This window comes from Symphalangus syndactylus, chromosome 5, assembly GCF_028878055.3.
Source record: "Symphalangus syndactylus isolate Jambi chromosome 5, NHGRI_mSymSyn1-v2.1_pri, whole genome shotgun sequence".
Taxonomy (NCBI): domain Eukaryota; kingdom Metazoa; phylum Chordata; class Mammalia; order Primates; family Hylobatidae; genus Symphalangus; species Symphalangus syndactylus.
In genome coordinates, this window is record NC_072427.2 from 42622103 (window position 1) to 42638888 (window position 16786).

Sequence of the window (16786 nt, forward strand, 5' to 3'; positions counted from 1 at the left end):
GTAAAGGGATCAATTCAACAAGAAGAACTAACTATCCTAAATATATATGCACCCAATACAGGAGCACCCAGATTCATAAAGCAAGTCCTTAGTGACCTACAAAGAGACTTAGACTCCCACACAATAATAATGGGAGACTTTAACACCCCACTGTCAGCATTAGACAGATCAACGAGACAGAAAGTTAACAAGGATATCCAGGAATTGAACTCAGCTCTGCACAAAGTGGACCTAATAGACATCTGCAGAACTCTCCACCCCAAATCAATAGAATATACATTCTTTTCAGCACCACACCACACCTGTTCCAAAATTGACCACATAGTTGGAAGTAAAGCACTCCTCAGCAAATGTAAAAGAACAGAAATTATAACAAACTGTCTCTCAGACCACAGTACAATCAAACTAGAACTCAGGATTAAGAAACTCACTCAAAACCACTCAACTACATGGAAACGGAACAACCTGCTCCTGAATGACTACTGGGTACATAACGAAATGAAGGCAGAAATAAAGATGTTCTTTGAAACCAACGAGAACAAAGACACAACATACCAGAATCTCTGGGACACATTCAAAGCAGTGTGTAGAGGGAAATTTATAGCACTAAATGCCCACAAGAGAAAGCAGGAAAGATCTAAAATTGACACCCTAACATCACAATTAAAAGAACTCGAGAAGCAAGAGCAAACACATTCAAAAGCTAGCAGACGGCAAGAAATAACTAAGATCAGAGCAGAACTGAAGGAAATAGAGACATAAGAAACCCTTCAAAAAATCAATGAATCCAGGAGCTGGTTTTTTGAAAAGATCAACAAAATTGATAGACTGCTAGCAAGACTAATAAAGAAGAAAAGAGAGAAGAATCAAATAGACGCAATAAAAAATGACAAAGGGGATATCACCACCGATCCCACAGAAATACAATCTACCATCAGAGAATACTATAAACACCTCTACGCAAATAAATTAGAAAATCTAGAAGAAATGGATAAATTCCTCAACACATACACTGTCCCAAGACTAAACCAGGAAGAAGTTGAATCTCTGAATAGACCAATAACAGGCTCTGAAATTGAGGCAATAATTAATAGCTTACCAACCAAAAAAAGTCCAGGACCAGAAGGATTCACAGCCAAATTCTACCAGAGGTACAAGGAGGAGCTGGTACCATTCCTTCTGAAACTATTCCAATCAATAGAAAAAGAGGGAATCCTCCCTAACTCATTTTAGGAGGCCAGCTTCATCCTGATCCCAAAGCCTGGCAGAGACACAACAAAAAAAGAGAATTTTAGACCAATATCCTTGATGAACATTGATGCAAAAATCCTCAATAAAATACTGGCAAACCGAATCCAGCAACACATCAAAAAGCTCATCCACCATGATCAAGCAAGTGGGCTTCATCCCTGGGATGCAAGGCTGATTCAACATACAAAAATCAATAAACATAATCCAGCATATAAACAGAACCAAAGACAAAGACCACATGATTATCTCAATAGATGCAGAAAAGGCCTTTGACAAAATTCAACAGCCCTTCATGCTAAAAACTCTCAATAAATTAGGTATTAATGGGATGTATCTCAAAATAATAAGGGCTATCTATGACAAACCCACAGCCAATATCATACTGAATGGGCAAAAACTGGAAGCATTCCCTTTGAAAACTGGCACAAGACAGGGATGCTCTCTCTCACCACTCCTATTCAACATAGTGTTGGAAGTTCTGGCCAGGGCAGTCAGGCAGGAGAAGGAAATAAACGGCATTCGATTAGGAAAAGAGGAAGTCAAATTGTCCCTGTTTGCAGATGACATGATTGTATATCTAGAAAACCCCATTGTCTCAGCCCAAAATCTCCTTAAGCTGATAGGCAACTTCAGCAAAGTGTCAGCATACAAAATCAATGTGCAAAAATCACAAGCATTCTTATACACCAATAACAGACAAACACAGAGCCAAATTATGAGTGAACTCCCATTCACAATTGCTTCAAAGAGAATAAAATACCTAGGAATCCAACTTACAAGGGACGTGAAGCACCTCTTCAAGGAGAACTACAAACCACTGCTCAATGAAATAAAAGAGGATACAAACAAATGGAAGAACATTCCATGCTCATGGGTAGGAAGAATCAATATCGTGAAAATGGCCATACTGCCCAAGGTAATTTATAGATTCAATGCCATCCCCATCAAGCTACCAATGACTTTCTTCACAGAATTGGAAAAAACTACTTTAAAGTTCACATGGAACCAAAAAAGAGCCTGCATTGCCAAGTTAATCCTAAGCCAAAAGAACAAAGCTGGAGGCATCACGCTACCTGACTTCAAGCTATACTATAAGGCTACAGTAACCAAAACAGCATGGTACTGGTACCAAAACAGATATATAGACCAATGGAACAGAACAGCACCCTCAGAAATAACGCCGCATATCTACAACTATCTGATCTTTGACAAACCTGACAAAAACAAATGGGGAAAGGATTCCCTATTTAATAAATGGTGCTGGGAAAACTGGCTAGCCATATGTAGAAAGCTGAAACTGGATCCCTTCCTTACACCTTATACAAAAATTAATTCAAGATGGATTAAAGACTTAAATGTTAGACCTAAAACCATTAAAACCCTAGAAGAAAGCCTAGGCAATACCATTCAGGACACAGGCAAGGGCAAGGACTTCATGTCTGAGACATCAAAAGCAATGGCAACAAAAGCCAAAATTGACAAATGGGATCTAATTAAATTAAAGAGATTCTGCACAGCAAAAGAAACTACCATCAGAGTTAACAGGCAACGTACAGAATGGGAGAAAATTTTTGCAACCTACTCATCTGACAAAGGGCTAATATTCAGAATCTACAATGAACTCAAACAAATTTACAAGAAAAAAACAGCCCCATCAAAAAGTGGGCGAAGGATATGAACAGACACTTCTCAAAAGAAGACATTTATGCAGCCAAAAGACACATGAAAAAATGCTCATCATCACTGGCCATCAGAGAAATGCAAATCAAAACCACAATGAGATACCATCTCACACCAATTAGAATGGCAATCATTAAAAAGTCAGGAAACAACAGGTGCTGGAGAGGATGTGGAGAAATAGGAACACTTTTACACTGTTGATGGAACTGTAAACTAGTTCAACCATTGTGGAAGTCAGTGTGGCAATTCCTCAGGGATCTAGAACTAGAAATACCATTTGACCCAGCCATCCCATTTCTGGGTATATACCCAAAGGATTATAAAACATGCTGCTATAAAGACACATGCACACGTATGTTTATTGCAGCACTATTCACAATAGGAAAGACTTGGAACCAACCCAAATGTCCAACAATGATAGACTGGATTAAGAAAATGTGGCACATATACACCATGGAATACTATGCAGCCATAAAAAATGATGAGTTCATGTCCTTTATAGGTACATGGATGAAGCTGGAAACCATCATTCTCAGCAAACTATCGCAAGGACAAAAAACCAAACACTGTGTGTTCTCACTCATAGGTGGGAATTGAACAATGAGAACACATGGACACAGGAAGGGGAACATCACACACCGGGGCCTGTTGTGGGGTGAGGGGACGGAGGCGGGGATAGCATTAGGAGATATACCTAATGCTAAATGACGAGTTAATGGGTGCAGCACACCAACATGGCACATGAATACATATGTAACAAACCTGCACGTTGTGCACATGTACCCTAAAACTTATAATAAAAAAAAAAACAATGATTTTAGAAAACAGGGCATTCTGAAGCAGGTAGCTTAAGATCCTTACATAGTTCTTCTAAAACTAGTTCAGAATATAGTCCATGTGCTGTGTGAAACAATAACCATGGTCCACATGTGGCTTTTGAGAACTCAACATGTAATTAGGGAAGCCGAAGAACTGAATTTTTAGTTTTATTTAATTACTTTCGCCTTATGTGGCTAATGGATGCCATATTGAACAGTACAGGTATAGACTAATGCTATAGCTGTTGTTGCTAACTTATTTCTAATAGAAATAAGGAAAATACTGTTTGAAATATTCCCTTTAATTTTGCAGGTTCCTTTTTAACCCTTCTGCCTGCCTCGATGAACACTTAATGCAGTTTAAGTTTTTAGGAATTTTAATGGGGGTTGCCATTCGCACAAAGAAGCCTCTGGACCTTCACTTGGCCCCTCTGGTGTGGAAGCAGCTGTGCTGTGTCCCACTCACCCTAGAGGACCTGGAGGAGGTGGATCTGCTCTACGTGCAGACTCTCAACAGCATTCTTCACATTGAAGACAGTGGGATTACCGAGGAGAGTTTCCATGAGGTAAATCCTGGCCAGTCTGTGTTTCTACTGGTGTTGACGTCCTATATGCACAGACTAGAATTTTTCTGTGTAAAATTGAGATATAGTCTTCCACTTGCTGTCTGGCTGAACCATGCCGTGTCTATGCCATTGCTGCCCTTAGCAGCTCAACCCCAGCAGTTTAAACAGCTTCTAATAGAGCGGGCCCTGCACTTAGCTGCTCCTTCCCCCTTAATTTTTTTCTGTCTGTTAGAGTGAAGAACCAAGGTGGAAGGGGAGGCCTGGGGTCACGAGAGTTCAACAGGCTTGGTTTGTGAACAGAGAGATTTGGTCCCAGTTTTAGCTACAGCTGGTTGAGTCATCACATTCCTGCTGATCAAGTAGCCTGATCAGTCCTACCTGTTTTGTGTTCCTTGTTTTTATCCTTAAAAATTGTGAGTTTGTTATTGCTGTGCCATATTTGTATGTAAAATACTTTTTGCTGTCATTTCTACCATGTAATAAAAATTCTTTTTTCTTCTGTTCCTAGATGATTCCTCTTGATTCTTTTGTTGGCCAGAGTGCTGATGGCAAAATGGTTCCTATAATCCCTGGTGGAAATAGTATCCCACTCACATTTTCCAACAGGAAGGAATATGTGGAGAGGGCCATTGAATATCGACTTCATGAGATGGACAGACAGGTGAGATGAAACATCTCGGAGGTACACATGAATGCTTGGGTTTCTCTCCAAATGAGAGCTGACTGGGTATGCCAAAATCTGCTAATATGTATTTACTGTGTTAATTCCTCTGTATGCATGTATGAATTTATTTATTTTAATTTATGTATTTATTTTTGAGACAGCATCTCACTCTGTTGCCTAGGCTGGAGTGCAATGGTGCAATCTCAGCTCACTGCAGCCTCTGACTCCTGGGTTCAAGTGATTCTCTGGCCTCAGCCTCCCCAGTAGCTGGGACTACAGGCATGTGTCACCACGCCTAGCTAATCTTTTTATTTTTTGGTAGAGAGAGGGTTTTGCCATGTTAGCCAGGCTGGTCTTGAACTCCTGGCCTCAAGTGATCCACCTGCCTTAGCTTCCCAAAGTGTTGGGATTACAGGCATGAGCCACCGCACTCGGTGATTCCTTTATATTTATATTCCAAACCCTATTCAGAGACTTCTTAGGCCTTTTTCTCCTTACCCAGTGCCTTAAATCGGTTCTGAATTGGTCTTTGGTTGGATTGAGACCATTTTCATCTGGCATTCAGACCTTGCCTTTCTTACTCCTCCTGAGTCCTATTTGTCCTCATGTCTTACTGCTTCCCAGCTCAGCGTCCCCACTCTAGTTGGGTTAGTCAGGACCCACGTAAATGAACCTTCAAATGCTGGTCTTATGACCTCACATGGATTTCCCTTTCCATGTCTTGCTGCTGTTCTTGAAGCCTCAGCTAAGAGGGCATCTCCTGCACACACAAGCTTACCTCCAGGTCACCAACCTGTGGAGATCTTTTTCCTTACTTTGAAGTTCCTCAAGATATATCACATACTTCTATGTTATGGTCTAAGAATTAGGCCCCGGAATTTAGGTCTTGGTTTCCTCAACTTGCAAGAAATTGAATGAAGAATGCATTTTCTGTTTCATTTGAGTTATCCTTGTTCTGTGCTGACAGGTAAGTAAGCATTTAATAAATAATGGGAGTGTGAATGAGTGACCACAGAAATAAATATGGTGTCGAAAAATGGTTCTTTTGATAATACAATCATTAATAGCATTTCAGTAATACTTTATTTGCAGAATATGTTGGGGTCTTCTCAAGAGCTGGACTCAGACTGTGAAGCTATAGAAGTTTATTGATTTGAAGTATACATACTCCATACCCCACACTCTCAGCTCCTTCTTAGACTTTGGGCCAAGTCGCATCAGAAAAATGATATCTTTAGCCTAGTGAAGTTGAGTCTTGTCAGTGATGCTGTTTACACAGCCAGGGATTAGTGTTTGTCTCCAGTTCATGAATATTTTTAATCCTCAGAGAATAAATAACTGACTAGAAATGTATAGATAACCTCCTGCACGCCAGCCATGGTGCCAGGCACTCTTGCATGCCATTTTTCCCATAGTTACTCTGTGAGGTAAGGATTGCCAGCTCCGTTTCACAGAAGAAAGCTCTGAGTGCCCACAGCAGAGCCAAGACCCCAAACCAGGCTCCAAGATGGTGTCCAGGCTCTTCCGATGACCCTTCTTCTGAGGGTTGGATGGACACTCCCTTTCCACAGCTGTGCTCTGCTCTGCCCTGGCTTTGTTCTGTTCTCAGTAACAAGCCCTTCTTCCTCTTTCTTTATATATGAATTGGTCTTTGGTTCCTCTTCGTCTCTTAGAACTGTTTATCCCATAGCTGTCCTCAGTTGTCCCCCTGCCGTCTCCAAGCAGCCAGCCCCATACCTCAGCCTAATTTTTTTTCCAGACAGCTTTTGTTTTGTGTTCCACCAAGCATAACAGCTTGTTTGTTCGTTTCTGTTTTCGTTTGGCAGACTTTGTTGGGGTATTGACCTTCACTATCAGTAGAGACTGCCTTTACTGCCAATCTCTGATCCTTATGGGACAACCTTAGTGCCAGTTTTTTATTATTTTATTTTTTAAGAGAGAGTCTTGCTCTGTCACCCAGGCTGGAGTGCAGTGGCACAATGATAGCTCACTACAGCCTTGAACTCTTGGGTTCAAGGGATCTCCTGCCTTAGCCTCCTAAGTAGCTGGGATGACAGGGCAAGCCATTGTACTTGGCCCAGTTTTTTTTTATATATATAATTTTATTATGTATATTTAAGGTGTGTAACACAATAATATAGGATATGCATATAGATAGTAAAAAGGTTATTATAGTGAAGCAAATTAACATATCCATCACCTCACATAGTTACTCACTTCCTTAAGGCATTGTCCCTATTCAGATTCTTAGACTTTTTAAATGGTGGTGGATGGTTTTGAGTTGGCCAAGAGCAAAGAAGTATTTATGAAACAAACCTTGAACAGTGGTGAGTCTGTGTGTAGGGTATGCACTACTGTATAATCTTGGAGGAGACGTTTTTCTAAACAAGCTGTCAAGGCAGCCCCTGGTTGCACCCCACTTGGCACTTCCCAACTTGCCTGTGCCCAGCACTATGATGCTAAGAGAACAGAGCAGGGTAGAATTACCCAGTCACACAGAATTTCATGTAGTTACTCATACACAGTTCTCATCAGAGCCACATGAGAGCAGCAATATCTGCTTTTTTCAGACGGAAAAATTAAGAGAGTTAATAATTGGTGGAGCTGGGAGTTAGAACCCAAGTCTCTTCACTAAATTCGTTGCCTCTTCTATTGCCTTCCTAAAGAAGGACTTCCCATTTTTACTTTCTTCTTTGTACTTTTCAGATTTTTTTTACAATGAGCACGAATAATTTTTACAAAAAGGATATAATTATTTTCAAAAGACAAATATAAATTTAAAAAACAGTAGACAGCTAGATGAGTCCCCGCAAAGCTTCTTACCTTTATGAGATGAAGTGTCCACACATGCATAGTTTGACAGCACATGGGCACATATGATTAGGAATATGAGTGAGTGGGGCTGGCATCAGGGAAGGTCCCAGTGGGCTGAGATTTTGTGGTAGAGGGAAGGCAGGCTCCTAAATTGGACTTGAACTGGAACCAGGAATGTAAGAATCCCACAGCAGGGAGACTCTCTAACAAGGGTTGAGAGGCAGGGAGGGTGGGCTTTTTTGACTGACTCTCATGCCTGGCGGTCTGAGAAACAAGTAGAGGGTCTGGGGAGCGGATGAGCAGGCAGCAGGAGGCGCCTAGCCCCACAGGGCCCATGGCGGGTGCCAGGTTCACACACACTCATTGAATGAGCAACCTCTCCCGGGAGCAGGTGGCTGCAGTCCGAGAAGGAATGTCCTGGATTGTTCCTGTGCCACTGCTGTCCCTCCTCACAGCAAAACAGCTGGAGCAGATGGTGTGTGGGATGCCCGAGATCTCTGTGGAAGTCTTGAAGAAAGTGGTGCGGTACCGTGAGGTGGATGAGCAGCATCAGCTGGTGCAGTGGTTCTGGCACACGCTGGAAGAGTTCTCTAATGAGGAGCGGGTGCTTTTCATGAGGTTTGTGTCAGGAAGATCTCGACTACCAGCCAACACTGCTGACATTTCTCAGAGATTTCAAATCATGAAGGTTGATAGGGTAAGTAAGCTATTCTTTTTTCCTTTGTAATGTCTGCCTTATTGCTTCATTGTTGTTGTTGAGACAGGGTCTCACTCTGTGGCCCAGGCTGGAGTGCAGTGGCGTGATTTTAGCTTACTGCAACCTCCGCTTCCTAGCTTCAAGCAGTTCTCCTGCCTCAGCCTCCCCAGTAGCTGGGACTACAGGTGCGTGCCACCACGCCTGGCTAATTTCTTTGTATATTTTGGTAGAGACCGGGTTTCACCATGTTGGCCAGGCTGGTCTTGAACTACTGACCTCAGGTGATCTGCTCACCTCGGCCTCCCAAAGTGCTGGGATTACAGGCGTGAACCAACACGACTGGCCCTCCACCCCTTGTTGCTTTTATGTTGGGGAAACCAAACTGTGACCCTCAAGTAGGCCTGCTGATTCATGCTTAATACTTAGAATTTCCAGATTAATGAAAAAAATCAAGCAGTAAAATTTGTTTAGAAATATCATTTAGCTTCAGTGGGAAGAGTCCTAAGTGGATGAAGAGAGCATACTACAACCAACAACCTTCCCTAAATCTTCCAGCATCTTCCTGAGTTAAAGCTGAACTTGGCAGAGGGATCATCATACTGCCTCTTCCTGTGCTGAGGCATGGCCTTGTTTGTTTTCGTGAAGATATTAACCATTAACTGGTGGGTGTGCCCCAGAAGGAACCCAAAGATGCGGGGAACAGCAGTAACCTCTGTGCCCGCTTGTGTGGTGTGCATTGTGGAGCAGGCAGGGCTGCATCTCTGCCATCTGATGAAAGGCCCCAGCTGCAGAGCCCCAGCCCAGCTGTGATTTTGACAGATGGCTTAGGAATAAGAGGGCTTAGAGCCTGAAAAGCACACTGCTGCCAGAGTCATCTTTCTTAAGCACCCGTCTGACCATGTCACTCTCCTCCTTTTAGACCTTTCAGAGACCCCCTATGTTGACTCCGAAATAAATGCCAATGACCTTAGCTGCCTTAAACACTTCCACAGTCTGGCCTCTGCCCCACTTTCTGTTGTCACATCTTGATACTTCTCATGTTCTGGTCATAATGGGCTGCTTGCCTTTCTCCCCAGTAGACCAGGCTGTTTTTAAAATTCTGTGCTTTTATGTAACCTGTTCCCTCTGCTTTAGTAAGTCCTTCTTCACACCCCTTTCCTTCTATCTCTGGCAAGCACTTATTCATCCTATAAGCCCAATGCCAGTCATCTCCTCCAGGAACCCCTCCTAGATGCTTTCCAGGAGTGCCCCTACCATTGCTGAAGGCAGACCTAGCCAGACTCCTTCTCTCCACCTCCTGAACACTGGGTATAGCCCTCAAACCCAGAACTTAATACATTCAGTTAGGAGTGCCTCTCCTCCCTCTGTCTCCATCCCCATTCTTCACAAGCCCCCTCTCCCACATGAGCTGGGCAGTTCTGAGCAGGGCCCATGACGTTTGTTCAGAAAACAGTAAGGGAAGTGGGGCCTCTTCACACACAGGCCCTTCCTGCTAGTTTAAGTGTCTGGCTTTCTGGTGTAGCCAAAGCTATTCCTCCCCATGCTGCCTCCTGAGGCTTCAGGCTGCTGCTCTGCTCCTGGGCTAGGCTTGCTGGAGAAGCCATGTGCAGGAAGGATTATAAAAGAGCCTTTCCATAAATTTTCTGCATGACTTGCCAAGAACTATAAGTTGTAAATCTGTTTTGTTGCTTCAGAGAGAAGTAGGGAGGGGGAAATGGCTCATTTCTATACAGCTCTGGAAACAACCCTTGCCTTATATCTGTCCTGGGCTACTCCTGCCGTTCTAGGAGTTAATCCACCACTAATCTCCGGTCTCAGGGTTGTCAGCCTCAGTAACTGACTATCGTGGTCGGTTCCTCTGTGGCTTTTAGATCATTTCTACAGTACTCACATTTAGGTCATCAGAGCCACCTAGTGGCACCTCCCTTCCTTGCTGCTTTCAGTTTTTCTGCGTTGAGCTCTGTGTCATCACTGGCTCTGGTGCATTTGGGCTGCTGGGCAATCCACCTCCCATAGCAGGACATGTGGCTCACCTAGGTGTGGGCTCTGGGGAGGAGGGCTGATTTCAAGAGGATGTTGAGTGACAGAAGACAGGTTCTTTTTTTTTTTTTTTTAAGCAAACGTTTTAAAAATTTATAAAAACAGTATAATGCCATTACTATTATTACAAATTGTTTAGAAAATAGTTGTGTTTGCAAGGAGGGATAGGGAACATATATAATCCTGTCTCTCCAGTAGTAGCTATTTTTACCTTTGTGAAATTCCTCATAGTCTTTGCCTCAATTGTACAGATTTTTACACGATGTATCTAGAATTTTTTCTGCCTTTAACCTCCTAATGTATCCTGAACACCTTTCTGTTTTGCTGCCAGTCATCATAATTATAATTTTAAATGATGCATCACCATCAGTTAAATGGATGGACTGGAGTTTAATTGACTGCCCCTTCCTTATGTGAGCTGTGCGAGGCAGCCATGGCGCCTGCAAAGGAGGCAGAATGCACATGAGGACAAGGAGAGGAGAGGGGGCAAAGAGGCTCCCATAGCCGGCTGCACCTCACAGTTGTTCTTTCCATTCTACCTGCTCTGTGGGGGCATCCCTACAGCTGGCTTCCAGTCTGCACCCTCTTGGTGGATGGGTACGAAGGACAGGTGCCCTCTTACTACACTCTCACCCTGTGCCAGGCACTGTGCGTAGTGTATTCTCTCAAGCAATCCTGCCAGTCAGAGCTTCTCCTCACTTTACACACACAGGCACCGGAGGAGGTGAGGACAGGAAGGAACATCTTCACCCAGAGCCTTGAGGGCCATGGGGCAGTAGGGCCTCAGCTCATTCTATCTGGCCCAGTCTCTGTGTCCACTTGACTTAACCATGTGGCCATGTTAATTCTATCTCGAAGGCAGGGAGAGGTCATGGGCAGCCCCACTCCCCCTTATGGCACTCTCATGTCACCAGTCACAGCTCTGGGTCTCTCTCCACAGCCTTACGACAGTCTGCCTACCTCACAGACCTGCTTCTTCCAGCTGAGGCTGCCCCCATACTCCAGCCAGCTGGTCATGGCCGAGCGCCTGCGCTATGCCATCAACAACTGCCGCTCAATCGACATGGACAACTACATGCTCTCGAGAAACGTGGACAACGCCGAGGGCTCCGACACTGACTACTGACCGTGCGGGTGCTCTCACCCTCCCTTCTGTCCCTCAATAATGCTCACTTCTGATTTCATGTTGATATACTTTTATGGTAACTACATAGATGTTTTAGGAACATAAACCAACATTATAAACAATGGCCACATTTAGTTACTCTAAATGTAACAAAGAGATTAGATGTTTTTATTTTTCTGTGATTGTACAAAAACAACAAAAACAAAGTGCTCTCAGTCAGGTTTTTCCCTCCATATTTTTGGTCACTTTTGATAAGTTTGCATGAAACCATTTTGGTGCATTTTTAGTTGGGAATGGTACATTTTTGTAAACCCACCCAGTGAACATGAAATTGTACATTGTGTATAATTGTTCATTAGAAAGGACAGTTTTACATGAATATTCATATATTTATTTTGTTTTAATTTGAATTGCCTGTTCAGGGTTCCTTATGCAGAGAAATAAAGCAGATTCAGGAATTGGAGCGTGGCTCTTGGTATTGCTTCCTGCGGAGCTTCTGACTGGGGGTTACCATCGAGGCAGACATTAGCCCAGAACAGAATGAGCTTCCAGGCTGGTCTTGCTCTGATGGCTTTTTGACCCATTCAGAAACATTCCTTTACATTGAGGGTGGGCTTCACTTGGAAATAACGTATCAGGGAACCGTGTGGTTCTAGGAGACCCCTCTGGGTTGGAAGCCCCTATTTTCCATAGTTCTTCTGTCATCCTGGGTCCTCTTTGTTCCCTCAGCTGCTTCTCCCCTCTCAGCACCACCCCTCCTTCTCTGGACAGCCCCAGCTACCTAATGTGGAGGGCGACTCTACCAGACAAGGTGGAAGAGGACCACAGTAATGCCGTCTGGCCCTTCCTATGAAGAATCTACAAAGATGAAATGAGCACATGATGGAATTAAAGAATAAGGCAGTTTACAACATGTCTCAGTGGGGAGGGCAGCCAAGTGGAAGGTGTTACAGAAAGGCCAGCTACTGCTAGCAGGCACTTAGCATGTATCAATGAGTGAATGAGTGAGTGAGTGTGTGAATTAGCATGAGAACTGATGAGTGGCTTTCATATCCTTGAATCATAGAATTGTGCAGAGGTCTGGGGAAGGGGTTACATTCTTGGTGCTCAAACTCAGCCAGCCCCTGCGGGCCCTCAGTGCTGTGTGTGTGTGTTCAGCAGCGTCAGGGTGAGCCTGTGTTTCTGGGGGAAAGGGCCATCTTGAGAGCAGCTGGGAGGGCTCTGGCTTCTTGGAGTGTATGCAGGAAGAAGGGAAGGCCTGTGGACAGCTTGTCTCCCTCACCTACAGCAAGTTCATGCCACAGGCTGCTTGCACTGTACTTCACGGACAGGGTCTTTGCCAACAGCCTGCTCAAATGAGGTGCCAGCCAGCCCGCCCTCTGCAGGCAGTTATTTTCCACAAGGAAGATAGAAGGTGTATGTTTTCAAAGAGAAAAGAAAAATAAGGTTTTGCCAGCTAAAATAATGTGGTAAATGGATCTTTCTTAGTGAGAATACCTAATAATATTTAGAATGATGACATCTTTGTTTTATTGAAAAAAGGCTTCAACTAGAATTGGGTCTCGGAGAGACTACAGCTTTTGGGGGAACCCCAGGAGTTCTGGGTAAAGATGAGGCTTTAATACCAATCTAAGAGCGCAGTCAGTAGCATCGTTGAAGGGCTCTGGGCTTGAAGCCCTCCTGCTCGGGGTGGGAAGGCCCTGTCTGGGCCTCTGGACCAGGAGAGAATTTAAGAAAATAAAGGCTCACACCTGTAATCCCAGTACTTTGGGAGGCCGAGGCGGGTGGATCACGAGGTCAGGAGATCCAGACCATCTTGGCTAACACGGTGAAACGCTGTCTGTACTAAAAATAAAAAAAAATTAGCTGGGCATGGTGGCGGGCGCCTGTAGTCCCAGCTACTCGGGAGGCTGAGGTAGGAGAATGGTATGAACCCGGGAGGCGGAGCTTGCAGTGAGCCAAGATTGCGCCACTGCACTCCAGCCTGGGCGACAGAGCGAGAAAAAAAAAAAGCATCTGTGCCAAGATCCTGGATGAATCCAGGAGAGGCCTCCTAGGGTCTTCTGAGCCGCTTCCTGTGTCCCTCTTGCTGAGCTGGGCTGAGGACATGCAGAGCAAAGGATACCTCTGCAGTCTCTAAATTCAAAATAATGCCTCACCCTGTGCTGCTGCCACAGTTTGCTCTGGACTCGGGGGCAGGAGCACCCCCAGAAGGCTGGCACTCATGGTTGCAGGTCCTGGGCTCAGGGCTAACAGACAGCAGCCCAGGTTTGACCCTGTGAGGGGAATATGCACAGTGCCATGGTTTTATAACACACACTGTTTCGTTGCCAGAAACCTGTTATTTCCTCATTGTCTTGACTATTTTTTCATTTTTGCAGAGACAGGGTCTCACGATGTTGCCCCGGCTAGTCTGGAACTCCTGGCCTCAAGCGGTCCTTCCACCTTTTTCTCCCAAAGTGCTGGGATTACACACGTGAGCCACTGCGCCCGGCCTCTCTTGACTTTTTGAAAACTCTGGCAAAGGGGGAGGCACAAGTCCCTGATCTGAGGAGCTGAAGTGGGCCTGGTGCAGGTGCTTCCCTTGGTTTACTTTCAGCTCTTAGCCTTAGGCAGTTGTTTGCTAGCCTCATTCACTTAACAGATACTTGCAGTTTTTATGACCCTTAAGCAGTCTCAAGTAAACGTTGACCATCAGTTTTTAAAATTTAAGATTTCTCCAGACATCCTTCAAAGTATGGCTTTGTTCTGGGCCTCCTAGCTTTGTGGCCTTTGCTCAGGACTTCTGGCCGGATGAAGCCCACATCTTGTGAGCTCGGTTTTTAGCCAAAAGCAGATCTTGGGCATTGAATCCTAGAGCTGGAGGGAAAGTCTCTAAGGGGTCAGATGATCTCTGCCTTTATAAACCAAGAATCCAAGGTCAGGAGAGGCAAAGCTGGATCATAGGTGTGCCCCAGCTAGAACTGGGAGCCTCTGCTTCCTGTCATCGTGCCGTGGTAGAGCCACGGGGGCTCAGTCACTTCCCCTCCAAACACTCATCCTGTGCAGAAACAGGCCAGTGTGTCCCTGTAAGACAAGCCTCAGAGCACCACCTCCTGCCAGCAGCCTGCTGCCTCCTGGGGTGGATCTGGAACCCTGACCTAAGAGCCTGTGGCCCTGGTCTCTCTGCTGGCACTGGGGCTCCTGTGCAGACCAGCGCAACGTGGTGACAGGTCAGCCTCCAGCCAGGGAGCAGTGTCCTGCCCCAGTGGTGAGGTTTTGTTCTCTCCCACCACCTTTACCTGCAAGTGACCATTCGCTGCCTTGGCCAAACCTTAGAAAGAGTTAGCATTCCAGGAGTTGAGGGATGTCTGTGATCTAATAGAGGCTGTGAGGGCATAGATAATCCCAAACCATTTCTGGGTGGCTCGGGAATACAATCAGGCTCCCATCAGCCCTGGCTCACCCCTTCCCTAGATATGCCTTGGGCTTCTTGACCTTTGCCTTTGCTGTGCCATGCCTGCCAATGGGAATATTCTCCTTAACGGTTGGGACCTGTGGCCCAGCTCTAAAGCTCTGTCTGCCACAAAGGGTGCCTGGCTTACCCACAGATAGACCTGGCTTGCTTCTTCCCAGTGTCTGGGATTTGTGTGTTGTGCCAGGCACTCAGCTTTTCTAGCCCCCCAAGGATATGAGGATACCTCCCCCTATCCCCCAATCCCAAGAGGGTATTGGTCCCATTTTACAAATAAAGAAACTGAGGCTCAGAGAGGTCATATCTTGTCAAAAGCTATGGATGGCAAAGCTTGGAGATCACTCAGGAACACCCCCTCAACCTCAGCTGCATGTCTTCTAACTAGGGCTGAGTCCCTCCAGGTAGGGCCTGGCCCAGCCCATGGCCAATACCCAGTAAGTGCTTGTGAGATGAATTAGTTGGTGGATTAATTAAGCCTGCAGGGCTCTTTGTTATATGCTAACTTGAGTTTGAAAGGATTTTTCTTTTGTTTTTTATTTATTTATTTTTTTGAGACGGAGTCTTGCTCAGCTGCCCAGGCTGTGCAGGGAGTGCAGTGGCCCGATCTCGGCTCACTGCAACCACTGTCTCCCGGGTTCAAGCGATTCTCCAGTCTCAGCCTCCCAAGTAGCTGGGATTACAGACGCCTGCCATCATGCCTGGCTAATTTTTGTATTTTAGAAGAGACAGTTTTTCACCATGTTGATCAGGCTGGTCTTGAACTCCTGACCTCGGGTGATCCGCCCGCCTTGGTCTCCCAAAGTGCTAGGATTATAGGCGTGAGCCACCGCACCCGGCTGTTTTTTACCTTTTAATTTAGTGGGGAAGGGGCACGGAGATTCCATGCCCTCCCTGGACACGTCACCCTCCAGGAACCTCCATGCATGTAGCTATCTGGAAGCTCCAAAAGTGGTTTTGTAGATTGAAGTATTGCGCTCTGTTAAGTGTTTTGCTCATGCCTGGTGGTGGTGAACAGTGTCTGTTAGAAGGCAGAGTGGAGAGCCATGTGTCTCCATCAGTGCCCACCTTCTGGGGGCAACTAAAATGACCCTTCGCTTCAGAACCCAAAGCTCCTCTGGCTAAGGTGGGGGCCAATTTGGGTCCCTAGAAACAGCACTGGACACAGCTGCCAGCACTGCTTGAGTTCTGTGATCACTATGTCGGGATGCAGGGGAGTTACTAGGCATTGGAGGGTTAACTGGGAACTTAACCCTCACTACAGAAGAGCTTCCATGGGAAAGGGGGGTCATCGGGGAATGCAGGTTACCCCATTCTAGCTCAACCTATGGTGACGTCTGCTTTACATAATCACAATCCTTACAAGAACCCCAAAAGCAAGGTTCCCTTGTTATCCTTAGTACTCAGATAAGAAAACTGAGGTTTGGAGAGAGCCAATCTGTCCTTGGTCACAGGGCTAGAAAGTGAGGGAAATGGGATGGAAACCCAGATCCATTAGATCCTGAAGCCAGGATCCTGTTGTTCTCCAGGCTAAGCCACCAATTTAGGACAAATAGAACATGCTGGAAATTGGGGCTTATTGGAGAAGATGAAAACAAAGGCCTGGGGTTTAAGTGGCTCTGTTGTAGACAAACATTCAACCCCCTGGAAGCCTGAGCTTTCTTTCAACAGTGTTCAGA

The 16786-nt window shown here is 45.2% G+C and overlaps 1 protein-coding gene across 17 annotated transcripts in view; it reads left to right on the forward strand.

The window, feature by feature from the left end:
* HERC1 (HECT and RLD domain containing E3 ubiquitin protein ligase family member 1) overlaps window positions 1-12119 on the forward strand; it is a 254678-nt gene extending 242559 nt beyond the window's left edge. For all 17 annotated transcript variants that reach the window (XM_063638840.1, XM_055278203.2, XM_063638842.1 and 14 more), the window contains exons 75-78: window positions 4063-4315; window positions 4824-4976; window positions 8185-8490; window positions 11471-12119. In XM_063638840.1, the coding sequence (XP_063494910.1) occupies window positions 4063-4315; window positions 4824-4976; window positions 8185-8490; window positions 11471-11656 (898 nt within the window). In that variant the 3' untranslated portion in view covers window positions 11657-12119. The remainder of the gene's footprint in view (window positions 1-4062; window positions 4316-4823; window positions 4977-8184; window positions 8491-11470) is intronic.
* Window positions 12120-16786: the final 4667 nt, after the last annotated feature.